This window comes from Leptodactylus fuscus, chromosome 8, assembly GCF_031893055.1.
Source record: "Leptodactylus fuscus isolate aLepFus1 chromosome 8, aLepFus1.hap2, whole genome shotgun sequence".
NCBI classification, from domain to species: Eukaryota; Metazoa; Chordata; class Amphibia; order Anura; family Leptodactylidae; genus Leptodactylus; species Leptodactylus fuscus.
The window spans coordinates 4,980,679-5,007,752 of record NC_134272.1 but is presented as its reverse complement, the minus strand read 5'-3'; the positions used below and the strand labels follow the sequence as shown (position 1 = coordinate 5,007,752).

General features: G+C 44.6%; 1 protein-coding gene across 1 annotated transcript; it reads right to left on the bottom strand.

Annotated features, from left to right (window-relative positions):
• Window positions 1-857: 857 nt before the first annotated feature.
• Window positions 858-26,718, bottom strand: DNAAF5 (dynein axonemal assembly factor 5). Its single transcript, XM_075285073.1, has 13 exons — window positions 26,179-26,718; window positions 23,342-23,526; window positions 20,418-20,542; window positions 19,216-19,334; window positions 17,851-18,083; window positions 15,445-15,657; window positions 12,101-12,244; window positions 9,425-9,593; window positions 7,374-7,521; window positions 5,753-5,903; window positions 4,587-4,743; window positions 3,093-3,284; window positions 858-1,226 (listed from the first exon to the last, which is right to left on the bottom strand). The coding sequence occupies exons 1-13, from the start codon at window positions 26,708-26,710 to the stop codon at window positions 1,084-1,086; spliced, it is 2,511 nt and encodes an 836-aa protein (XP_075141174.1). The 5' UTR covers window positions 26,711-26,718; the 3' UTR covers window positions 858-1,083.
• Between the last annotated feature and the right edge of the window lie 356 nt (window positions 26,719-27,074).

The window sequence follows — 27,074 nt, the reverse complement described above, 5'->3', positions numbered from 1 at the left end:
GCACCACGCTACTTCGTGCGAACGGGCCCTTAAATTAATTTTCCCAATGATGATCTATCCCCCGGCAGGTCACAATCCGAACCCAACACAGATCATCAAGTAATAGGAGCAGCACCGCAGCCCTGTCCGCTGCATTGGGAAACTGCAACCCCATGCCTATTACTTGTATAAGCACCACCATAGCAAAGGGCTACTACAACAGATCGTGTGCAGGGGACGGGTGTCGGGTCCCAATATAGGTGAGTGATCACTATAAAAATGTAATCAGGGGCTGGACAACCCCTTTAAATAGATATAGCTTTGTTGTTTCACAATGCAAAGTGGATGTAGATATAGTCAGCTTTTGATCTTTATGCACCCTGGGGTGTGTCTGTACCAACTGAAACACAATGGCAATGGCCCCTTATTACTAAATAAAATGTGATTTAGGGTATGGTAGACTCCCTTTACCTTGAGCGACAACACTGCATGATTCCTTTAAGAGTTTGTTGAGTTTATGAGGTTTTGGTGCCAAATCTGCTTATATAAAAACAAAAGCCCATCATCCGTATACAAGACCAGCAATGTAATACTGTCTGATCTCCATACAAGTCCTGTGACGCCACCTATGGGCAATGCTGAATGTCTTAGGAAAAGAAAATCTTCAGCTTATTAAATACATAGATTCAGAGATTCATAAGAAAACCTGTTTCTCCGGAGCTTACAGCAGCCTCTGCCACTGACATATAGCTGGATTTATAGCTCGTGTTTTTATTGTATATCCCCGGTTGTCAGATATCTCTGGAACCTAGTTGGAATGATTTCATTGAACGGGAGGCCTAATAAAAAGCAGCGCCATAGGGCAGGTTTATTCAGGTGGTAGCCACCAGTGGCATATAACACAACAGTCAGCCATGTTGGCGTTGGACATTTAGGTCACCGTCATTCTGCATAGGGAGATCTATTTTGCATCCTCGTCATCCCAATAGAGGCACTTTGGATATTCACAGCATAAAAGGTTAGTTTTTTTTACATGACAATAAATACATATATAAAAGAATATTCTGGACACATAAAACAGATGACATGGGGGACAGGTGACAATTACGTAGATTCACCGCCTTGATGCATCTGGATATGTTGGAGGAGCTGATCACAATAGACCGGGGTCCTGTGCTTGTGCTTCACGGCTTCAATTTCTTGTATTAATACTGATGGGTAGATGACACTCGCCTGCTGGAGAACATCTGCAAGACACGGAGCGGACACTGAAAACAGGATCATGGTCTAGGTCAGGGGTAGGGAACGTACGGCTCTCCAGCTGTTGCAAAACTACAACTCCCAGCATGCATACTTGCTCTTCTGTTCTTGGAAATCCCATGGTAGTGAATGGAGCATGCTGGGAGTTGTAGTTTCACAGCAGCTGGAGAGCCAAAGGTTCCCTACCCCTGGTCTAGGTAATGGGCTGAAAAAAATTTATCAGGTGCCTGATGCTGCCCCATCTAACAACAGGGTGTGACAGGGTGATATGAATATATGTGATATATATCTGTGTTATATAGGGTTTTATTATTTTGAGCAGGGTTCCTGAGTAAAAAGCAGAATAAAACCCTGCATACACAGTTACTGACAGTTCTCTTGTATCAGTGTATACACAGAAGGTTGTCAATCACTGTCTGGCTGGGGTAGTCAGGACTCGCACTGTCTCTGTAGGAGTCCTGGTGGGATTTACTCCGCTTTTTATTCTCCTACAAGTCATACACCCTACATATGACGGGCTCCGCTTTCTCTAGCATATTGCGCTCTCAGACAGGGCAGTAGAAATCACCTGATAGATGCTGAAAGCCAAGAACAACCTATATATTAGATGAAACTGGTCACAAAATATCACTGCACCCTCTACATGGTGATTACAGAAGGATCTAGAATTTACTGAGATAATTTCACAAAAGCCTGACAAAAGGACGGGACAGTCCGAGTCTCAGAATGAAAAGTTTGTGTCCAGAGAAGCCAATCATGTGGAGAGATCTTAATGTGTCCTATAAATAGAGAGCGAGCGCACCTCAATACATCACACAGACAGGCTGGCGGATGGCGCTCATTTGAATTTTGGTAAGCTGCTGCCACCTAGAGCCACTTATCTGTTACTGCATACAGTGTGTAACAAACGTAGTATACTGGGCATAGACACTGTACGTGTATATGAAAATATATATATTCTATAGATATAGATGAGATGTGATGTCACTGCATGGCAAAATCCCCCTCTGTTGTATTCATAGGATTCCATTGGCCATGTCTAGTAACCGATAACATTGACAGCTACAGATCTCAGCAAAGCTTAATAGTCCAATATGGTGCAGGCAGGACCACCCCGGGCTGCTGCAGCCACCTCATACTACAGATGAAGCTACAAGGAGCGAGTATTATGTACTATAGTCCGTCTTTGGCACTTAGCAGGTTAAGAGACACAGTTACTCCATTTTGTGACATGTCCTAGTTGCCATGATCGATTGTCTGTATCTGACAAGGTGCCCAGATAATAGGTCTATTTTTTCCCCTTTAAGCACCCCATCACATTATGCCACAATGATTTATGGATGTAAATAGAGCCAGAGCGGTCCGTACATCATCCGCGGCAGCGCAGACAAGCAGCAATTTGTACAACAGATTAACATGGACCTGTCATCCGTCATCAAACTGGCTGGCGTCTCTCAGACATCAAATGATGGTGCTAAAAACAGAAAGTGCTGGATAAGGGAGAAGTGTCGTACTCAGTGGGGGTATCACTGCTCATACTCCAATAATAAAAGAACAGGGGTCCCTTGTAACTGGTTGGCAAGCCCCACGCCAACCATGTCTATGGAAGGGTCAGAGACAAGTGAACGACAATATTCAGATATTTCCATCAGTTCCCAAGAGTAGAACAGAGCCGCAGATGCCTGCACAAGCGAGTGCAAGGAACACCTGTTCTTGTATTAAGTGTTTGTACAAGTGGTCGACTCCCATCATCACTAGCGCTGAGATGCAATGCCACTTATAAAATATGGACTGGTTGTTTTCCTCGTGCAGGATAACTCCATAAGATATCACAGATTAGACAATAGACTCACCTAGTACTGTAGCCTGGAGAGCAGTATCAGAATCATCGAGATGCACAAGGAGACAGCGGTATAGGAATTCCAGATGACCCCGATACGTCGTCCTCTCGTAGCGGTCGTCGATGAACTTAAACCATAGAGCCAGTGTTTTAGCCGCCGTGATCCGCACTTCATCGGAAGCATCATCGAGACGCTTCACAAGTTCTGTTAAGACAAGTTTATGGGTTAGGTAGGATTCCATGATAGGATTGCAGAGACTTTGACTTACCTTATCCTATGTATTTGTATATGTAGTTGACTACTGTGTACTTGGCAATGTCTCATATGTAATAGTTCTAGTCCATGTTCTTAATACAGAATAATATACAAAGAATAAATAAACACCAAAAGTCAAGTGACTTTGTAGATACGATGTATTACTTATCTTGTACTGGTCCTGTATTATAGTTCAAAGCAACATTAAAAGGGGTTAGCCGGATCCTTAGGATAAGCCATCTATACTAAGTCTGCGTGGATCCGACACCCAGGCCCCCCACAGATCAGCTATCAGGGCACCATGGCTCCTGGTAATGTGGACATGCAGGGAGCCACACTGCTCACTCCCGGTACAAAGTGTAGCAGCGGGCTTAGATACTTCAATGGTGCTGCTGTACCTAAACCTGCCAATACACTTTACATGTTGAGAGCCATGCTTCTGACTCTCCATACAAACACTACTGGGAGATACCAATCCCAGCACCATCAATCCGATGTCTAAGAACAGTCCATCAAGGGCTGGAGAACCTCTTATCCTCCACAACATCCTCTAGGCCTGATTCGTGCAGGGCCTGGGTGTCAGATCACATATTGATGGCCTACCCCGACAAGGTCTGCTGACTGACTGATGCATTTGAGGTTGGACAACACATTTAATAATGACCTTGGTAACAATTTTCAATGTCAACCATCAGTACTGCAGCATGAGCGTATGGCCTTAAAGAGGACCTTTCACCGATTTGGGCACAGGCAGTTCTATATACTGCTGGAAAGCCGATAGTGAGCTGAATTCAGCACACTGTCAGCTTTCTAGCAATATATAGAACTGCCTGTGCCCAAATCGGTGAAAGGTCCTCTTTAAGAGGTGCATAAACTGCTCTATGGATTGCACTGCAGAGTCCTTGGCAAATCTGCATGTATCACAAGAGCTTTTTCTGGATTTTGCTGTGGATTTTACCACCCTATACTGAAATGGACAAAATCCATTCTGAAAATCCAGAAACAATTGACCTGCGGTGGGACTTTGTTTTCTCCCCCCAGTGTGTAGATTTGCAAAGAAGTTTCACTTTGCTTTAATAAGCTGCAGATTTTATGCCTGCAAATTTGCATTGGACAAATAGCTAGTGCATCAATTACATGTGAATATGCCCCAAATACAGGCTGCAAATCAGGATCAGTACAACATAAGGCAATTGTGTGAAAGTGAACAGCTGCCTCCTTACACAACACTAAAAACAGACAAAAATATACCGGGGTAAATCTTGTTCAGTTTATCTGGATCATAGTGTTGTCCGCAGATTCCCAGGAGAGTCTTGATAATACGACAGGACACAAGCCGGCTTGTCTTTGAATCTTCTTCCAGAGTAGCGAGAACCTGGGGCATCAGAACCTCCTGTACCCGGAGAATCTGCAAGTTACAGAAGGGAGGGAGGGGTGTCAGGAAATGCAGACTGTCAGTAAAACAAATGGGTTAAAGTAAAGCACAAAGGCTATCATTGCCAAGGCCTGTTTGGGCCTGGAAGGGGTTATCCGTTTGCTCAGATTGATGGCCTCTCCTCCTGATGGGGCATCAAAATTACACCCACAGGGGTCGGACACCCAGGATCCCCACAGATCATGGGATCAGTGTTGTCACTTTGAAGTCTATGGGGCAGCGCTAGAGAACCTGACTCATCACTACAGTTTGTACAGTGAGCGAGTAGTGCCGTTCTCCAAGCTGTCTCGGTACCGGCTGATCTGCTGGGGAGCTGCTAAGAATAGGCCATCCATCTAAAAAAACCAAATAACCCCTTCAATGATGCACTTTTTTATTTCAGCAATCATAATTGCAGTTTTCATGCAAATGACCATAGGAGGCTTTTCCATGTAGGAAAAATGTATTTTTGGCAGTGTTTGGGGTACATAAAAATTACTTTGCATTCATAGCACTTTTTTTTTTTTAAAGTGCAAATATTGCAAAGGTTTCCCTGCTGCGAGTCCAAAGCAATGCCTTGGGTATGGGTCATCAGTATTACAATCCCAGAAAACCGCTTTAAGGGTCGGGCGACACACGGTGAATCACAGCAAAAAACAACATTGCAGAAAAATTTACATTTTTCATTTTGCCTCCCTCCAAATACCCCTCTGGGGAAAATACAGGGTTTCTGTAGATTACAATAACCTGCTGTGTATTCTGCAGCGATTTTTCCTGCAATGTGTGGTAGAGATTAAACAACATTTCATTTCCTTTGCGTAAGCGCCGCGTTGTCCAGTCCAAAGGGGTTTTCTAGGTTTTATCCACTGATGGCCTATACTTGGGATAGGTCATGAATTGATCAGCGGGGGGGCTGACACCTGGGACACCACGGAGCAGCAGTTGCGGGGGAAGGGCAGGTGACATTATGTCCTCAGTCACATATTAGCTGCATGTACTTTACCTCTTCACGTGAAAGGACCTCACTCTGTAACAGAATCCAGAGACAGGAGACGGCGATGGTCCGGATGGCTCCTGCGGTCCTCCCCGCCTGCCACTTCAGGTTAGGAACCAGAATGTCCCCAATGACAGTTTCAGAGTAAAGATGGAACTGCCTGGTAATGAAACGTGCATAGGTTTAGATGGGACGCAAAACAGGATAGAAAAACCCAAAGCTACAAATCTAATCATAAAAAGATAAATCCAGGAGTTGTCCTCTTGTAGGAAATCTTTTATCGGAGCCTTAACAATGCCGTTACTGAGCTAGCAACAAACCCAAATCCCTTCCCCTATTCCTACTGCTGTGTGTAAGCCTATGAGCACGGCCCCTGTCCATCTTGTGATGCTTATCCATCTATTTTTCTGTCGATGGCGTTGCCTGCTGCAGGTTCAGTTTATATAACTGTGTTATGTTATTCTGTAATAGTGTCCAGTAGGGGGCGCCTCAACACAAATTATAGCAGACTTAAAGAATGTAGTGAAATACCAAAATATCTAGGAGAAAAGACATAAATGTAATCCATAATATCACAGTTACCGGCTATTACAATAAGGACATACTGTATAGTGTATTACACAGTCACACACATCAGAGGCACACAGGCGGGATTTTAGGGCCCTTCATGCTGCTGAACGGGTGCTACGGGCTCTGCAAACTTACAATGTACTGAAACCCAATCTGACTCCCTGGCACTGCGGCCCCAAGTCAGGTAACCCCAGTCAGTAAGGTGTCTGGTGTGACCACTGCGTAGATAAGAGGTCTCACTGGTAGCTTTGAAATCTCTTCTGTACGTTAATATTACTCCAGAACTTGGATGGGTGACCTAGCCTTACATCAAAGGAGCTGCAGTGAACCGGAACCAGCACAGCGCCATACACTGTGCAGAGGCCAAGATAGGTACTGCAAGCTCAGTCCCATTGTCATACTATGTTCTATTTAATAAGGAAAAGTTAATGTTGTTATTTCATGTATCTTGGGATAGTGAACGCTGACAATGCACATAATGTAACTTAAATTGCCCACTCTATACACCCGAAATACAGCTGGAAGAGTTGTATTCTATTCCTAGCATACAGAAAGGTTGTCAGTAAATTTGCGAGCACCAACTGATAATAAAAGGGTCCATCTGTACTCATTGGCATCATCCTATTATAACACCCAATGCAATGTACATAGAGGAGGAACCTGCGGCCGATCCTCCCTATTTAGCTGCATTGGTTATCGGCAGTACATCTCTGGTCACACAGGGTGCTGTGCTACCGATTGTCTTGTACGGTGCAGGAGCAGAACCATGACATGGGCCAGTTACTAGCGTTCCTATGAACACTTGTTCCAGACGACTGAGCCATGTAATAGACTCCTTTTCCGTATTTTAGGTCTCAAGTTTGCAAGCCAAGGGTGTTGGTCCTTCCTCTCCCCCAGAGCTGCAGCGGCGGTGGCCTGTGCATTGTTTCTCATTTCTGTGTAGGACAGAACAATACGCCTTTCAAGCATTCCTGTCTGAGACACTATGAGAAGAGCCCAAATTCTATGAATGAGCGCTCATTGTTTTGTAGGGCGAGAGGGATTGGGAATCTCGACAAACCCTTTGGAGTTGACGGTTTCATTGGCTTTCAGCAGGAGTTTGGACAACATGGTGAAGAGTTTCAGTCGCATCTGAGGCTCTTTGTCTTGTTGAAGGCAGGTCTGCAAAACCGGCATCAAGAGATCGAGACGCTCTCCAAGGACAGGGCCTGGAAAAATACACCAAGTCAAGTAAACCGGTATCATTATCAACAGCAAGGTGCAATAATCCCAGTGCTACACGTTCTACACCCACAGAGACAGCACCCCCTATCTGATCATAGAGGAATTAATACATTACTGGACGCTCAATAAAAGGCTACTAGGATTATGTCAGTGACATTAAAGGGGTTTTCTGGGACTTATCCTTAGTATAGCTCAGGTGGTTGAAGCGGCCGCAGTCTTTGGGCAAGTGCTGATCCTCTTCAGGGAATACCAAGCTCAGTGCCGTATATATTGTATGGGCTTTGCTTGTTATTGCAGTGTCATTGGCACAGAGGAGATAACTAATCTGTGGGGGTCTCAAGTGTCAGACCCCAATGGATCAGATATATAGGATTTATCCTAAGGATAGGTCATCAATAGGCAAGTCATAGAAACCGTCTGCAATGAATAATTGATGGCATATTGCTAGGACAAATCATTGTGCAAGTAAACTGCAATGCAAAATGCAACCTCCGGCAAGGGAACAGGGCAAGCTGCCATTCCTTGCACCACCGAGTATCAGCGAACCTTCATTCATTCATTGGATTGATGCAAATCAGATAGATAAGACCTGCACCGATCAAAGTGACGGCATATTTTATCGACATGTCATCACGTTATAAGATGGGAGTAGTCCATATAAAGAGGCAGACACAAGCGTCCGATTCCAGGATTCCCATCTCCTCTGCTTGTTGAACATGTACTCTGGTCCATCTGTGATGGAGATAGGCATGTAGCGCGCTTGAATATCTTCAGACACCCCACAGACCTTGAAAGGAGCGGCAGGACGCATGTGAGGCACAAGACACGAAGCACCTCACCCTAAGGTCGCCGCTTCCAAATCATATGCCTGAGCTCAATTCACAGGCTCCGCCGTAACCAGAGGCACAAAACACTTTCGTGTCCTTAATAAAGACTTGACCTTGGGACATAATCTAAGGAATATTGCAAAATAAGTCTTCCTATTAAGTAAAAAAAAATTAAAAATCCAGGCCAACACCTAAAAACAAAGCGGGGCCTGAAGATTCAGGGCAGGAATGTCAGGGGAGAAAATTTATTTTCATGAGACAAAGAACAAGGAGTTGGGACAAATACACGTTAATTAGTGAAATTAATCTTTGTCTTTTGTCCGCGGGGTAACAATTACCGCACGGCGTGCCAGGGAGAGCGGTATCTGCCCCCAGGGCCAAACGGGCCGAGCATTCCTGAGACACCACAACTTATAAGGATGCGGAGCGGGACAAAGGGAATACTGTGCTGTACTGGAAATCACTGCATGGAGTCCAAAGGCAAGTCGTATAGAGCGGGGAGATGTGCAGGGTAACGGCGTGGTTTAGCACGCACACGGGAACGCTATACAAAGTCTATGGGACTGTGGGAGGTGGGTGAGTGATGTACTGGGCCCGCTCTCATGTGAATTGGGCACTAGTGCACATATCCCAATCAGGCACACAATACCAGTTACCCCTTACCCAGTGGTTAGGGGAGAATTTACTGGAATATCCCCCGAGCGAAGGTTGAAGGGTTGTTCAGTTTAGAAAACCCATTTTCATGTAGACAGGAATGAAATGCTGGAAAAAAAAAAATCTGCATCATTTCCACAGCGGCAAAAACATACAAAATGGCGCCAATTCTGATGCGGAAATCTTAACAAAAATGCTGCACTCTACAAAAAGTCACTCTGCAAATAGGAATTAGAAACCTCTTACCGTTTTGCGTACGCAGCTCCAATGCAGACCTATGCATCCCTATACTACAGACTTCGCATAATCTTGGTGTAGTCTGGCCCTGAAGTCGCACCCCCTTGACATTTGCCCCTTACGTTTCGAAAACCTCACAGAGGTACGTAATTCTTCCCAGAGCTCTTACCAGATTCAGAGACGAGGACCTCAAATTGTAGCCGCTCTATGGAATAGCTGGTCCAGTGCTCGTGACCTCTGGACGCCCAAAGCATCAACGCTTCCGTGTGCCGCCTGTACAGCCCCTGGCGTCCGGTCACACCTTGTACCTCAGCTAGTGACAACATTACACCTTGAACCTGCAAAGAAGGACATGGCCATGAATAAGAGCCTTGGCACATTGTATAACCCCAGATTATTATGCAAGGACTCCAAATATATCAAAGGCAAGTGTGGGATACGTCCAAGTGACCCCCGTACAAAAATCCACATGAAGACAAATCTGCACGGAAATTTTCCAATGCCTATGAACAAGGTTGTAGAAGCCGCATTCCCCTACGTAGGATGGGGTTCTATGCTCTTATATGTTGGATTTCACATGGATTTTTGTAAAGCAAAGGAACACAAATGGATATTCTTTGCACAATAATCACAACATGAGTAGCTGAGAAAATTGATTGAAATAAATTAAATTATAAAGGACAAGATGGGAACCTCCCCCCCCCAAAAAAAAAAAAACTAAAAAACTAAACTAATAATTTTCCAGCAGGAGATGTGAATGAGGTTACTGAAGGGTGTTTGGGGACGGTGTTCTTGCAAGCTGTGAAGTCTGATTCTGCAGCAGAACATTACATTGCTGACGCTGCGTCTGCTTTTCAATGGTCCGACAAGGGAAGATTGATTTAGCGCTGGTGGTGGATTCAGAGGATATACATTACATATCTGATCTTATGTCTGCGGATCACAACTTTATGGTCCCTGAATAAGAACAGCATGTACAGCAGAAATGTATTAAAGGGGCTTATCGGAGTCAGAGGTCTCGGCTGTCATAAAATGTAAGTAAATCTGTGTGTGCAGAGGATGAGATGTCAGAGGAGACGGGGCATTGTCATCAGCATGGACAGCAAGATATTACAGGTCATATAGTGTTAGGGTCCGCTCAGGAGTCTCAACCCTCGGCCAGTATACAAAGAGCATTACATAGTCTGCCCATTGATTTATATGGCCATGCAATGCTCAGCTTCCCCTGTGGTGGCGCTGCAGGAAAATCCTCTGTAAGACATACTAAGACACATCACTGTATGTACTATCCCTGTACTGTGACATCACTGTGTGTATTATCTCTGTACTGTGACATCACTGTGTGTATTATCTCTGTACTGTGACATCACTGTGTGTATTATCCCTGTACTGTGACATCACTGTGTGTATTATCTCTGTACTGTGACATCACTGTGTGTATTATCTCTGTACTGTGACATCACTGTGTGTATTATCCCTGTACTGTGACATCACTGTGTGTATTATCTCTGTACTGTGACATCACTGTGTGTATTATCCCTGTACTGTGACATCACTGTGTGTATTATCCTGTACTGTGACATCACTGTGTGTATTATCCTGTACTGTGACATCACTGTGTGTATTATCCTGTACTGTGACATCACTGTGTGTATTATCCCTGTACTGTGACATCACTGTGTGTATTATCCCTGTACTGTGACATCACTGTGTGTATTATCCCTGTACTATGACATCACTGTGTGTATTATCCTGTACTGTGACATCACTGTGTGTATTATCTCTGTACTGTGACATCACTGTGTGTATTATCCCTGTACTGTGACATCACTGTGTGTATTATCCCTGTACTGTGACATCACTGTGTGTATTATCCCTGTACTGTGACATCACTGTGTGTATTATCCCTGTACTATGACATCACTGTGTGTATTATCCTGTACTGTGACATCACTGTGTGTATTATCCTGTACTGTGACATCACTGTGTGTATTATCCTGTACTGTGACATCACTGTGTGTATTATCCTGTACTGTGACATCACTGTGTGTATTATCCTGTACTGTGACATCACTGTGTGTATTATCCTGTACTGTGACATCACTGTGTGTATTATCCTGTACTGTGACATCACTGTGTGTATTATCCTGTACTGTGACATCACTGTGTGTATTATCCTGTACTGTGACATCACTGTGTGTATTATCCTGTACTGTGACATCACTGTGTGTATTATCTCTGTACTGTGACATCACTGTGTGTATTATCCTGTACTGTGACATCACTGTGTGTATTATCCTGTACTGTCCTGCACTTCTTTCTGCAGCCGATGACATTACAGAGCCTTATAGTTACTTCTTTAGCTCCTGCACAAATCCTTATAATTCCTATTTCCTCTTAGACACATCTTGGATATTTTCCTCAGTATAGCCGGCCATATCACAATGTCTATTGGCTGAAGCTATCACATATAATATATTTCGTGTATATAGGGGCCTCTGGACTCTCTCCCACTGGAAAATGTCGGTGAGAAAAGTCTGATCCCTCTGGTCTTGGGGAGATAAAACACAGTTACAGATGTCTGGCGGAGTTCTTCCCCCCCTTCATGAGAGATAGTGTACGGCTGACAGCTCTCTAATACGTATCGCCAGTCTAATATATATATGTTGGCGGCCATAACACCAACCACTGGGTTATTACTCTACCAGAGCTGTCTTTGCTGTTTCTCCTGTTTGCTGTATCAGTGACCAGCAGGGGGCAGTAAATGCGTGTACAGTTGTCTATGCTGTTTTTATGGCTGCTATATACGGTATTAACAATGGACAGAGTTGAGCGGGAACATTACCTTCTCGTACAGGGTTTCTGAGGCCGGGCTGGCGAGTATGGTTACCAGGACCTTCATGCACTGCAGGCTGACTTCTGCACAGTACTGCTGGTATATAGCGATCATGGCCTGTATACAGCACAGTAGCTGCTCCAGGTACAGCACCTGTCAATAGAAGACATAATAGAGGAGCCATTGTTAGGAAGCTTAGATGAGAAATATAGATATTGTAACCCATCGGTGAGCCCAACTCGATTAAAGAATAAATGATCCTTCTCAGTCGTCACATGCCGCGCATACCGCTCGCATGGCCAAAGATGGACGCTTGAGATTAGTCTGCAGCACCGCCGCCGCGCACTTACCTGCACCTCCGATCATTAGACATGATATAAACCGTCACGGCGTAAGGTTACATATAGGAACCGACAGACCGTCTTCCCTAAAACACTTTAGATGCATCAACGTTGGGGCAGATTTCTATAAGGCAGAGCAGTTTTTGGTTTTTTTGCAGTAAGACAGGGGTGTAGGACACAAGGCCCAAAAAATGATTTGTTGTGAGCATGTACATGTATACAGCCTGGACAACAACTAATGGTTTCACACTGAAAATTATTGACCAAGCCTTAGAATGGATCATTCATTTAAGATGGGGGAGGGGCAGGATACATATTTTAGATTAGGCCGCCCAGAAGCACATTACTTTGCCCTCTTCTGTGCCTGCACCCAACACCTAAGGATTTATTTCCCTGCCATTTCCATGGAGCCGATCACAGCTCGCACCACTTGGCATGGCGAGTAGGTTATCAGACACGAGACGCCATGTAGATTAGCCGGTGGCTGTGAAGTCAGAGCGAGGTCTCCCCTACCTATGTTCTCCGGTTACATAGGTTTAGGGTATGGAGTCGCTGACGCTCACGTTACACCAGCGCAGCTGCCGCTTCCCTGGGGTTTGTGTGATCTTATTAAAGTCGTTGCATAGCAAATGCATTAACAAGGTCTGCTGTAATCTCACTTTCCTGAACATAAAACCACCCTAAAAAAAAATGAAACAGACTAATAGCGGACAAAGGGTAAAATCACCGCCTTCAGATAAGTTTGTAGAAACTGCATTAACGATACTAGAGCAACATCCGCCGGACCTGCAAACATCACCGTGTACAGCCGATACCTCCGAGGCCACAACTAGATTTATTACAACAGTTACCTGGTGAGAGTTTGGCGCATGTTTTTTTGCACTATAAAATGTTGCAGAGGGTTGTCGAGCTAGGGCAGGGCATCTTGGCCCTACACATTTACTATAACACACCAGAAAAATGGTGCGAGTTATATCTCAGCCCTTGACTAGAGGAGACTTCATTTATCATGCACTGCACCTGCGGAGCATCTTAATAAGGCGAAGCTGTCTGCCCTAATAAACTCCACTGCATACTATCTATCTATCTATATATATATACATACATACATACATACACCATGCACCGCTGTCCACAACTGGACCGTGAACCTTGCCCAGTAATATTACTATGAGCATCCTTTCCTTGCACAGTTATGTCACTACTGGTCACTATAACCCGTGACCTCATCATGGACCACAACTGGCCCCCATTATTTGCACAGTGACATATCTAGCGATCACATACTGTGCAGGGTGATGTCACTATTGCTTGCAGTCAGCTGCCGTACCATGCACAGTAATGCTAACATACCTTGCAAACGGATTGTACCATTTGTCACAAACAACCACCGTACTTTTGCACATGAACATGGAGATTGTGGTTACTTGGAGCGGTTATGGCAGTCACGACACTACTGAAATTGTAGTCCAATCTCCAGGCAGAATGCTATAGAGCAGATTTGCAGGATCAGCCTTCATGGATGTTCATTACGCCCTCCCATCCTCCAGGTGTGCAAGTCTGAGCCCTACACCTGGGAACCTCCATTGCAAGGGCCTCTCGAGATCACAGCGCCCGGTGTGGCCGATGACATGGGGTGCTGACACTACATCATTCCTAATTGATCATTTCATTTCCCTGACATGACTGGGTTAGTTCATGCTGCCAGCCTGGATTAAGCTGTGTGTATAGACAGTCTATCAACAGCCCCATATTGAAAGAGCTCGCCCTATTCCTTAAAAAAAGCCTTCAATGTCCGGCCCTTCAGTAGGGGGCTGTTTGCTTTTTCATAGCAATACAATATATACACAAAAATACTCGGCTCATTATCCCCCAATACATCAACACATTGGAGATTGCTAAAATTACCACTGGCTGCTAAACAATAGGACACATTGAGATTTGCTCTTTAGATGGGGGATGATTAACCTGTAAGGATTCTTCTGGAACAAAATCCTTGTGAGAAGCTACAATAAGAAAAAATGGCTTTCAGATGTATATTACATGGAAGGAATCCTGTCGCTGACGGCCGCTTCTTACTACAATGAGATACTATGAAGCTTTACAGGCTGAGAATACTGGGACGCTGTTATTAATTGAGAACTTCTCCCTAGGACATGTCATCAACGTCAGATCAGCAGGCGTCAGACACCCAGGATCCCCGCTGATCAGCTGTCTGACTGCAGTCTACGGGTGTGCGCTGTGGCCTTTTCACTGAATACCAAGCACTGCACCGTACACTGTAGTAGCGGCGGAGGTTGGGGTCACAGGTTAGACTGTATTGATTATCACCCCCTTCTTACAGAAATCAATATACAATGTTTAAAGGGATCCTATCATTGGATACACTTTCCCCCCCCTCCTCGATAACACGTAGGAATAGCCTTAAGAAAGGCTATTCTTCGCCTAACTTTAGATGTCTTCTCCGCGCCGCCGTTTGGGAGAAATCCGGTGGTCTCCAACCTGTGGCTCTCCAGCTTTTGCAAAACTACAACTCTCAGCATGCTTGACCACAAGCTAGAGACCCCTGAAGTACATTATTTATGCAGCTGTCATTGGCAATGCCTCCTGTCAAATGCAACTGTTGGCTGTGGGCCTGTGTAGCTTGACTCAAGGTGATCATATGATCTCTCTCTCTGCAGCGCTCATATTAAAAAAGGGTTGTCTGCAATGGGAAAATCACCCAAAACACAGGAGGAGTCAGCTAAGTGTGCAAATAAGTCTCTGCTAGGCTTTAGACTATGATGTAGCTGACCTGCACTTATGTGGAGTAGAGCTAAAAAAACAGCGGGTATAGATGATAACACTTAGCAGCCATATTGGCGACTGGGTAGGGATTCCATAAAGGTTTTGTAGACCTCAGCTGACTCCATCACATTTGTTTCCATAAACTGGTCTCACAGTGTGGAGCAATGCAATGCATGCAATGAAAATACCTTGTGGCCCTCCAAGGCTTTGCTCTCCATTTCTTACCTTCTCAGACCCCTGACAGATCTCACTTTTGGAAATGACATCAGCGATACGATGCAAATGTGGCTTTAGCACCTCGCAGGAACTTCCCCGAATAAATGCTGCCAAGACCGTGAGGTGTGAAGATAGGGGAGACTTCTGAAGAGCCGGCAAAATCAGCTTGAGGAAAACTTCGGGATTCACGAAGGAGCCGATTAATTCTGCAGCTTGTATGCTCTGAAACAAGAGGTAAGAGAACAGGCTCACAAGCAGGTCTACGAAAAAAGGGAACCGGTCGGCAAAAATAAAAAAAATAAGATGACATTATCATTCCCATTGTGTACAAGTGGATTTGAGGCAGGCAATAAGGAGTCAATTTTACCAATCCAAATCTGGGTCATGTGTACATTGGCACGACTGGCAGGGTAAATAATGTTACACGTCTGTGTCAACACCACAGTCCAAAAGTCGGGTTCTGGCGCGGGGAAAACATCCGGCCGTGCAGGGTCACTTATAACCTGTATTAAGGCTCTGCTGTACTGAATACAATGACTGGTGTACATCACAGAATCTGCCAAAGTGCAAGATATGTTCACACAATGTCACACTGTCAGCCCCCCAGATAACATGCAGGGTGCCATAGTACCCCTTCAATCCCTGGAACCCTATGCAATGCCACCCTGCTACCTGGACCATCGTACAGTATACAGCTGTTAGCATCTGTAACTAGTACATGGATTGCAAGGGGACCCTTAAATCCCATTCAGAGCGTACACAGCACCCCCATCTATTAGGTGTAAGTGGCTTGGGTTGAAATAACTAATCCTTATAGAACAGGGAACCCAATACCAAATAATTTAGGCACTGGGGGTGATCGCTGGTAAAGACATGTCCTGGGAATGCTGCGCATAGTTTTACGAGCCGTCACCGCGCTCAGTTATAGATCTAACACCTGCAATCCCTAATAAAAGAAAACCTCGGCCTTTATAGTGGAAATCCGCTGACATCACAGAGAATCCCTCCTCACCTGGAAGATTTCTCAGAAAGTCACAAGATATATACAGAATCGCCAATCAAACCCCTTTTTCATCAAAATTACGTCCCGAACATGATATTCTATGTACAATGGACACAAAAGGCAGCAGTGTGAATGGTGGCGATTGGATCGAGGACGAAATGCAGGAAATGGAGATCCCTTAATAATGGCAGCCGTCATCTCTGTCATCACAGTCCTCCATCTTGTCACCTAAAGACTATGGACAAAGTAAGAGTCTGAAATATTTCAGCGATGACAGAGATGGTCTGGCCCCAAACTGATTTTATATAATGATGACCTACTCACAGGATATGTGGGGGGTCAGACACCCAGACCCTATACAGATCAGCTAATCCAGCAGCGTCAGGACGCTAAAAGCTATAGCAGAACATGAGGTGCACGTGCAGGCTTTGCTTGTTCTGTATATACAGGTATATATAAATAAATATGTATATAGGTTCATTTCACACCACAATCCGGAGGTCAGACACGATTTCGCAAGGCAGCCTGGATTTTTAACAGAAGATATTATACAGGTGATAAAAAAAATAAATAAATCAGGTCTGAAAAATATGTCAGAGAAGGTTTTATATGGCTCCTTGTGGAATTTTTCCTCTTGATGGGTCTTCCCACCCTGGAGACATGTTGTAGTTCACTGCACAGTTCGCTCCCCACTAGTCATAACATGGTAGATCCGAGCAATGGGCCAAAATAGTAAATCATAGGAACGGACATTGTGCAAGGCCTTGCAAAACAAGCTGTCCTGTAAAGCTGTTGGATTAGGGTTGAACCGCAAGTTTCCAGGTTGCTCCCCCCCCCCCCCCCCCGGGTGACAGCACAAGTCGCTCCGGCCCCCTCCTTTTCCATGTGCGGAGGTGACTCAGGCTCAGAACCTGCCTAGAAACCTGAGGTTTGATATAAAAATACAACCCGTGGAAGTCTTAGAGCACTCTCTGGATAACACCTTTAATAGCCATTTTTAAGTACACAGGCTTTTTTTGCTTCCATACAGCCCTCTTAGCATCTCTCCTATTCTCTTACACGGGTGGCAGGCTCTTAACAAAATCAGTCTCCTTCCCCCTCTGGCAGCTGACAGCACAGTCCCTTCATACCTCCCTTACAGATGCGGTCTTCTCAGTTACACCTCCATACTACTGCAGAGGTTCTGCTGGTTCATGGACAAGCACAGAAGAAAGCCAATTCTATTGGCAACTGAGATCTGGATGTGGGAAGAGTGACCCTCTATTTCTGTACTGTAGATTTTTTGCTAATTTTTGATGCAGAATCCGCACTAAAAATCTGCAACAAAACCATCATATATGACAATAGCTAAGCATGCTACACTGATGAACGCAACATGGGGAGACCGTACATTGTGCAAACCACTAACTCACCTTGTGAACGACTTTCTCCTCTTCATCCTGACATGACAGGTATAAGGTGCTCAGTAACAGCTCCATGTGCTGAGTGCTATGATCTTCTGCATGAAGCAGTAAGACTACAAGGAGCTGCGCAGCTTTAATCCGAGTCCCAGCTACCCAGTCCGTTATGTCGTGACTAACGGCGGGAAGAATTTTCGAGAGATTCCTGAAGATTAGCTCACGACATCCCAAGCCGGGTCTCTGCACTGAAATGGAAATGTTTATTTATGAAACAAACAGAACAGAGGTGTCAAATTCAGTAAAATCCCTTAGATATGACATGAGCAGGACTTATTAGAGAAGCAAATAGAGCAGGAGCCTTTCACATCCTACACAAGTGTCAGAAAAGTAAAGTTATCGGAGTTGAGCAGATGATGGGTACTGAAAACAAGCAAAATACCATGGCAGTGCATCTCATGGCTTCTCCAATGATGTCCTGGTAAGGCTTCACCAATGGCGACATCCTCAATAAAAACTACTTTGATTATTTCTGCAAATTAGTTGCATAAAGTCATGGGGACGGAGTGTTCGCTCTACATGTTAAGGTAACTCTGCTCCTCCACTGTATTGAGCCAGCCCAGCCACTCTGATGGCCCCGGCCAATTCAGTTATTCAGCAGGGCCCAGTCAATGTGGATTAGTGTGCAGCGAAGCCAGGAGTCCTGCATACGCACCAGAGTGATGGCAGCGTCTCCAGCACGTACAATGAAGTACTCTTAGTGTCAGTGCGCATATGTCCAAGTTGGCTGGGTGCTGCTGAAACACAGGTAAGGCTTGTTTAGTGGACATCAGAGACTGTGTGGGCTCCATACAATGGAGCAGAAAACTGGAGGCAAGCTTAACCTGACTTTACTCACTTGATCTCCACCCTGTGACTTTAGGCAACTAATTTGCACAAATAGAAATCAATGGAGAAGTTATGAGATGCACGGCTTGGATTGGGTATGCAAGAATCTGCTGACAGTTCACTTTAGAAGGAACCTGTCAGCTGGCTCGGGACCACTAGGCCTCTAAGCAGCTGGGGCGTAGGGTCCCAAACTGCTGTAACACATGAGAGACATGCAAACTGCTTGTAGTGAAGCAGTGGTCAGTGCCCATGTGCCCGACATAAAGGTGAAATGTTGCCCTCCCTCTAAATATTACCCTACACCATCCTCTATTTAGGAGAAGATGCTTTTACAATGGCTGCAGGCAGAAAATGGAGCAGCCGCCCCTCGGATTCATGGTAAAGTGGTGGTTACCATAATAGTAATAGCAAAGCATCCTTTACTCAGAGAACTGTGGCACTGACATCTCTCTATATAGATAACTGCAATATATTCTGCTAATGAAAACTCACCTCCAGCTGGATACAGGGTGGGACACGGAGCACTGAAATCCATCTTATCTTTCAGATCATCTTCGTTTTCTCTTTCCCACTGTAAACCAACTTTTTGCCAATAATTAAGAGCGGTCTGTCTGAATTTGAGAAAAAAATGAAATAAAAAATGAAATAAAATAAATATACACACACATACTATGGATATAAGTATTAGTGCTAAATGTTTCCAAAATGTGGCAGAATAAATATGAATGGGGCTTAAACAGTAAAACTGATAGATAGATAGATAGATAGATAGATAGATAGATAGATAGATAGATAGATAGGAAATAGATAGATAGGAGATAGATAGATAGAAAATAGATAGATAGGAGATAGATAGATAGAAAATAGATAGATAGGAGATAGATAGATAGATAGATAGGAGATAGATAGATAGATAGATAGATAGATAGATAGATAGATAGATAGATAGATAGGAGATAGATAGATAGATAGGAGATAGATAGATAGATAGGAGATAGATAGATAGGAGATAGATAGATAGAGAGATAGATAGATAGAGAGATAGATAGGAGATAGATAGATAGATAAGAGATAGATAGATAGATAGATAGATAGATAGATAGATAGATAGATAGGAAATAGATAGATAGATAGGAGATAGATAGATAGGAGATAGATAGATAGATAGATAGATAGATAGATAGATAGATAGATAGGAGATAGATAGGAGATAGATAGGAGATAGATAGATAGATAGATAGATAGATAGATAGATAGATAGATAGGAGATAGATAGATAGGAGATAGATAGATAGAAAATAGATAGATAGGAGATAGATAGATAGAAAATAGATAGATAGGAGATAGATAGATAGGAGATAGATAGATAGATAGGAGATAGATAGATAGATAGATAGATAGATAGATAGATAGATAGGAGATAGATAGATAGATAGATAGATAGATAGATAGATAGATAGGAGATAGATAGATAGAGAGATAGATAGATAGATAGAGAGATAGATAGATAGGAGATAGATAGATAGATAAGAGATAGATAGATAGATAGATAGATAGATAGATAGATAGATAGATAGATAGGAAATAGATAGATAGATAGGAGATAGATAGATAGGAGATAGATAGATAGATAGATAGATAGATAGATAGATAGATAGATAGATAGATACTTCAATAAACATTGAAGGACTTACTTGATATCAGGGAACTCATCTGTAGTGCTGCTCAGCAGGAGTGGGATCAGTTTATGGAAGTAGGAATATCGATCCCTGAGCTCCAGAAGCCAGCTCCCAACTACAACAGTCACCGCTTGGCGAACCTGCAAAATAAAGCAGAAGACGGCGCCACTTCAGGACATGAATATATTACAGATTTCTGGCCATCTATAATGTGCTATAACCATACACCGAGGTACAGAACAAAAGATACAGCAATGAATAGGTAAAAATCCAAAGAGGTACAAGAGGTACAAGCTGGCAGTGCAAAACAGATGATAACATGTTATTGTGCACAGTTTTTGGCAAGTCTGACCAAGCAGATACTAATGCATTTGCCAACCTGGGTTTCCATGTAGAAGTCAGTGGTTAAAGGATGCCTGGCATCAGGTTAGTGCTCTGAAGACAAACCAGGACATGAAGTCACATGATCACAAAACAATGGGCAATATCAAAGAAGGCCCCAAATAACAGGGTGTTAAGTCAGGTGATGTTACTGAATGGACTGGTCATTTGTTCCATCTTTTGCCAAGGTGCATGTCACCCTGCAGCAGAGGGATGGGGCGGCTGGTAGACACCCTGCACAATGACCCCCATCAGCAGCTGCCCTGACACATCTAATGATCAGGAAGTCAATGCTTATTTAGACTCCTATACCCAAATTAGTAGGGATTCCCCAACAACAGATTTTTTTTTAATAGGGAGTTCCACAAAATGACAGGCTTTTGAAACCCTGTTCGAATGTAAATGGTGGGTCCATGTGCACCCCATGTGTCTGGATATTTCCTGTGGTCACGCCCCAGCCCTCCCCCAAAACCTCTGCTCATACAGCATTCTCTGACAAGGGGAACATCCATGAAAAGTCCCTTTAACATTTGAGTGCTGCATATGACATAGGTCATTATTCCTTCCAGATAGGAGTACGGTTAATAGAAAGTAATTGCCCCCAATTAACAGTCGACGCGTTGATTACTAAATAACAGCTTGTTTTGACTGAAAAACTTAATGATGAAATTGTTGGATGGGAGTGAAAGGTATTTGCTGGCATGTGACGCTTGTTATGCCAACCAGCCTACTGAAGAGCTTCCTTTTTGGCAAGCGTCGCCTCTGCCCACTCGCTACAAGGGGACCAATCTAATGATTGAGAAATCTGTGACAACAGACCCATCGTAACCTTTACAAGATGTGTGGGGAAGGAATGTGGAGCATGGCTGTACAATCGCTGCATATAAGCATACTACAGAGCCCTGAGCTACAAGGCTCACACTCAAAGAGGTATCGGGTACAAGATAGCCCCCCAAACCAAAAAAAGTGCAGTGTGATGGCCTTTAATATTAGTAATACATCCAGACTGACTGATGCTTTCCTTCCATAGAGCAATGAGCCAACCAGCATTTTTCCTGGTTAATTGGTCCACAGGCGATCTCCTAATAAAGGGAATGGGCTTCTTCAGGGAGTCTATCATCATCCTCCTTTGGGTTTATATATGCAACAAAGTCAGTGCTGGTTCTAGCCCCAGGTTGTGTAACTGGAACCAGCACCCGGCCCTTGAATGGATTCCATCACTTCTCTCCTTTCCCGTGTGAACAGCTAGGTACCTGTATTATGGGAGCTTTCTGAATACATCCTTGTAATAATACAGCCAGTCCTCATAGTACAGGTAAACACGGTGAACACGGGAGAGGAGGGAGGGGGCAGAGCGGCCTGGGGCTGGTTTCGATCACATAACCTGGGAAAGAGCCGGCCCATCACCCTTGGGTTTGCCAAATACAAAATCCCACAAGAACTGCTGACAGACTCCCTGGAGAACAACTCCTTGAAATATTTCTGGTGAACCACTAGTGAGTTCGCAGGGCTGTTTTTCCTATTCAGGGTTCCAAGGTCCAATACAAGAAGTCCTCTGTGTGAATGGAGTTGTAATGCACACACAGGACCCCTCCATTCCCTTTTATGGCACTGACATATATAGCCAAGTGTTCCTTCAGTCCTACAGAAGTGAATGGGATGGAGTACCTTTATGTGCATTACCCCACTATTCACACAGGAGACACTGGGACCCCAATTCTTTTTAATGTAGATTGTGAGCCCCAAATAGGGATATAGGATATAGGGATCACAATGGACATTTTTTTCCCTATCAGTAGGTCTTTGTAGAATGAGAGGAAATCCACACAAACATGGGGAGAACATACAAACTCCTTGTAGATGTTGTTCCTGGCAGGATTTGAACCCAGGACTCCAGCGTTGTAAGGCTGCAGTGCTAACCACTGAGCCACCGCGTTTCCCCACTGGGACCCTAATTCTTGTGACTGCTGGAACTCATACATTTAATCACCTACCCTGTGCATAGGAGAGGAACACTGTTTATGAGTTGACCCCCTTAAAGGGAGTATCAGGTACATAATGACTTCCAAACCAAGGTTTGTGACCGTTAGGTTATGTCTCTGCTGGTCTGAAAGGCCTGCTAAGGGCCGGTTCACACCTGCGCCCGGTCTCCGCTTTGCAGGATTCCATCTTCTGCCCGAGAAACTGGACAGGAGATGGAAACCCGTCAAGTCAGTTTTCAAACCCATTCACTTGCCCGTGAGCGTCTAGTGCTTCTCTGCGGCGAAACCGTTTTTTTTTTAACCGGACACAAAGTCCTGCAGGTCCAACTTTGTGTCCGGTTAGAAAAAAACGTTTTCGCCGCGGAGAGTCAGGAGACGCTCACGGCCGTTCACTTTGCAAACCCATTCAAGTGGGATGGAAAACCGACTGCCGGGTTTCCGTCTCCTGCCCAGTTTCTCAGGCAGAAGACGGAAACCCGCAAAGCGGAGACCGGGCGCAGGTGTGAACCCGCCCTAATTGTTTAAGAAATATTTGGACTGTATCCCTTTAAGATGTATTTCACAGATATTACCCACCTGAGGTGAATCATCAAAAAGTCTCTGGGCTAAGTGAGAGAGAACATCATCCATAGGCTGTGCATTGCCATACTGTATAACAGCTCCTGTCGCCTGGATGACAGCTATACGGACCTTAGAGTGCTGGTGGGAGATCGTCTGCATCAGAGGTTTAATGAGAGATTCCGACTGCATGTGGAAATGTTCTGAAAAATAATATCAGCGAGAAATTAAAAAATAAAAAAAAGATTTTATTACTCCAATGCATAAAGAATAAACAAAAGAAGTCACTTCAAAAGTCTTGAATAAAAATCTTCCACCATCTTGTGTCTAAAGTTATGGCTACCCTATGTCGTCTGATCCTGCCGTCACGGTGCATCTCCTCTGTCGAGCGCTTCTTGCTTACGTAAATTCGGTAGGTCAGCAGAACATAAGAGGCGCAGGTATAGGACTGTAAGATCAGTCTACAAAACCATATTATTTTATACTAACCATGACTATACAGAAATGTCTGCTCTATACCCGTCTGCACCAGGGCCGTGGAATCAATCGGGATCAACTTTAAGACTCGGGGAAAAAAAAGGTTACAGATTCCGGCCTCAAAATAAAATGATTGTTTTACAATTTTTAATACTGTTTAATAATTAGATGCAGAAATTGTTCTACATTTACTATATCAGGAAGTCAGGCACTGACATTGCAATGAATTAGGGGATCTTTACGGCTTCTGACAGACCTTGGTCATCAGCCACTTATAACAGAGTCCGTCCTGCCAACTCCACAGCCCTGGTCTACACAGTCTAAAGCAGGGGTAGGGAACGTTCGGCTCTCCAGCTGTTACAAAACTACAACTCCCAGCATGCATACTGGCTCTGCTGTTCTTGGAACTCCGATGGAAGTGAATGGAGCATGTTGGGAGTTGTAGTTTCACAGCAACTGGAGAGCCAAAGGTTCCCTATCCCTGGTCTAAAGGGATCAGCAAAGAGGACTAAACGTGGCCTCAGTTGTGGCCATCCCTTCCCCCCCAGTACTCATCTGTCATAAGACTCTTGGAATTCTTTTTGAAACAGGATTGAAGGGGAAGTCATGCGCATGCTCGGCCATACTCTCGTCACTTCTGCAGGATGTCTGGAATAGCCATCTAAGTCAGTGCATGGAAGTTTATGAAGCAGTTTTCACATAGGGCACTCAGGTAGTCCTTTCGACATGATTTCTGGGGGTCCCAGCAGTTAGACCTCCACCCATCACACATTTAAGCCCTATCCTGTGAGTAGTGAAGAAGTGATAATACCCCTTTTACAGGAAATCTATCATTGGCTATAGTGATTTCTTACTAAACATATATCTGCATGGCCTTTATTCCAGGCATACCTTTCATTCATTGATCGGAACCGGCGGTTTTTGAATTAGACTGCTTTTATTGATATGCTGACTATCCAGCCATCCCTGGCTCTCACCTCCGCCTCCTCCTTTACACATATCACACAAGCGGTGCCCGGGGAACACAATAAAGACTTCCGGTGCTACGTGCTGGATAATTTGCATATCAATAAAAGTAGTCTAATTCAAAAACACTGGCGATGAATGAAGGTTTGCCTGGAATAGCCTTTCTACAGTCTATGCAGATATATGCTTAGTAAATCATCACTATAACCAATGATAGACTCCCTTTCAATGACAAAAGACATTCTGGGTCACAATTTCATTTTTCCACTGCATAGTGTCCTATAACTGTTTCATCTCAACTTGACTCATGTACTATACATATAACTTGTCCTCCACTGAAGAAAATACTTCATATAGTCCTTTGCCATCCAAGTTATAACTGATCAACCCAGCAGTGTTCGGTCTCGTGACCTTCTAGTATGATTTTGGCTTTGGTACCTAGTCTAAGGCCTCACGCACACGACCAAGCGTTGCAGCCCAAGGCTCATCTGACTTGTTTTGCGATGCTCCAATCCATTCCAATATTTATAAAGCAGGTGCTATAAAATATCAGAACTGAACCAAACGTCAACAGAGCCTCGAGTTGCACAAGCAGTCACATGCACGAGGCCTGCAACAAGTGCTGAAAAATAACACATACTTTACAAAAATACCATGCAGTGGAAATGGGGCATTGGACACGTGACTGCTGCCATGTTTACTCTTACCCTTCCAGTCTGTCACCCCAGTTCCTAGAATCTGTTAATAGCCCAGCCTTCACCGATTTTGGCACAGTTGTCATTTTTTTCTCTAGCCCCCACCATTCACGAACAATCACTGTGATTCAGAGGTCAGAATTACACCCCTTACCCGACAGTACAGTGTCTATATAGTATACTAAGAACCAAAACTAACAGCACTGTATTCAGTGCTGTTAGTTTTGGTTCTTAGTATACTATATAGGCTCTGTACTGTCGGGCAAGGGGTGTAATTCTGACCTAACGGTGGGGGCAAGAGAAAACATTCCAACCAGAACTGATGCAAAGAACTGGACTTGGCAGAGGGGTGAAGGGCCCTCGTTAGTGACAGATATGGCGCTGGTGGCCACCACGTATTTGTCCATGGACAGGACACGTCTATGGGCTGTACCATTCAGGACAGGGGAAGATCTATTTATTAATTAGGTTAGTGAGAGGTGCCGCACCTTCATATAACGTGCAAGATTTTGGTTTGTAAGGTTCTTTACGGGGTATAAAGCCTTGGGTATTGTGCAGATCATATTTTTTTGGTTACAAGTTGTAGTACGATTTCTTTATGTTCCTGGTATTATCTGAGACCCATATACAGTCTGATTGGGGGAGGGGGTATTTATATATATATATATATATTATTATACTTATGCCCCCCTGTATACCCAGCTCCATGTCTATTACCTGGCACGCTCCGGGCGTAGTTGGCAGCGCACTTGCAGCTTTCCTTCTTCACATCAGGGAAGGGGTCCACTATGGTCCTCTGCAGGATCCGCACCATTTCGTCCAGGTAGGGGCCCAGCTTCTTACCACTGACTTCCACCAGGAGGGTGAGCAGCTCGGCCAGGCCCAGTCTCAGCTCCTCAGAAGGCTCCATGATGTCAGGCTGGCCCAGGCGCTGGGTGATGGCGGGCACTAGGTATGGCAGCGCCTCCTCCGGCCTGGGCACGCTGCTCACACAGTAGGTCAGGGTCTGGATGGCGATCTCCCTGCACTTCTCCATCGGGTCGCACAGGCACCTGAGCAGCGGCTTCAGCAGCTCCCCGAAGACTTCCTGCAGGGCCCCGCTGGAGAGGCGCTGGTCCTCGGCTTCCTTCTGGATGGAGGCCAGGGCCCGCTTCCTGGTGCTCTTATTGCCGTCACACAGGCAGTTGAGGTGCCGGGCCACGGCCTGAGACACTTCACTAGCCGCACGCTGCTCACCGACCGCCGCCATCTTTGTCACCCCTGGTAACCAAGCGCTTCTTCCTGCACAACCAAGCAACGGCGCATTCAAGTGCGCGAAACTTTATCAACAAGCGACGCGAAGTCAACAACACGGAACACGGCGTGTCACAGTTGCTAGGCAACCGCTCCTCGGACCAATAATAACGAGACGCAGCAACCAATCACCAATTAAAGGTTTACCCCTAGCAACCAATCACGACCTGAAAGATTATGGGCCTGTGACGTAACAATCCCCCAAATACAGCACTGGAGGTAACAGGTCATAGTTCACATGTGGCTTCAATGGAACATTCAACATGTTTGTGACTTGCCTGGTCATGTGACTGGCCGCCATGTTGTATGCGGTGCCATCA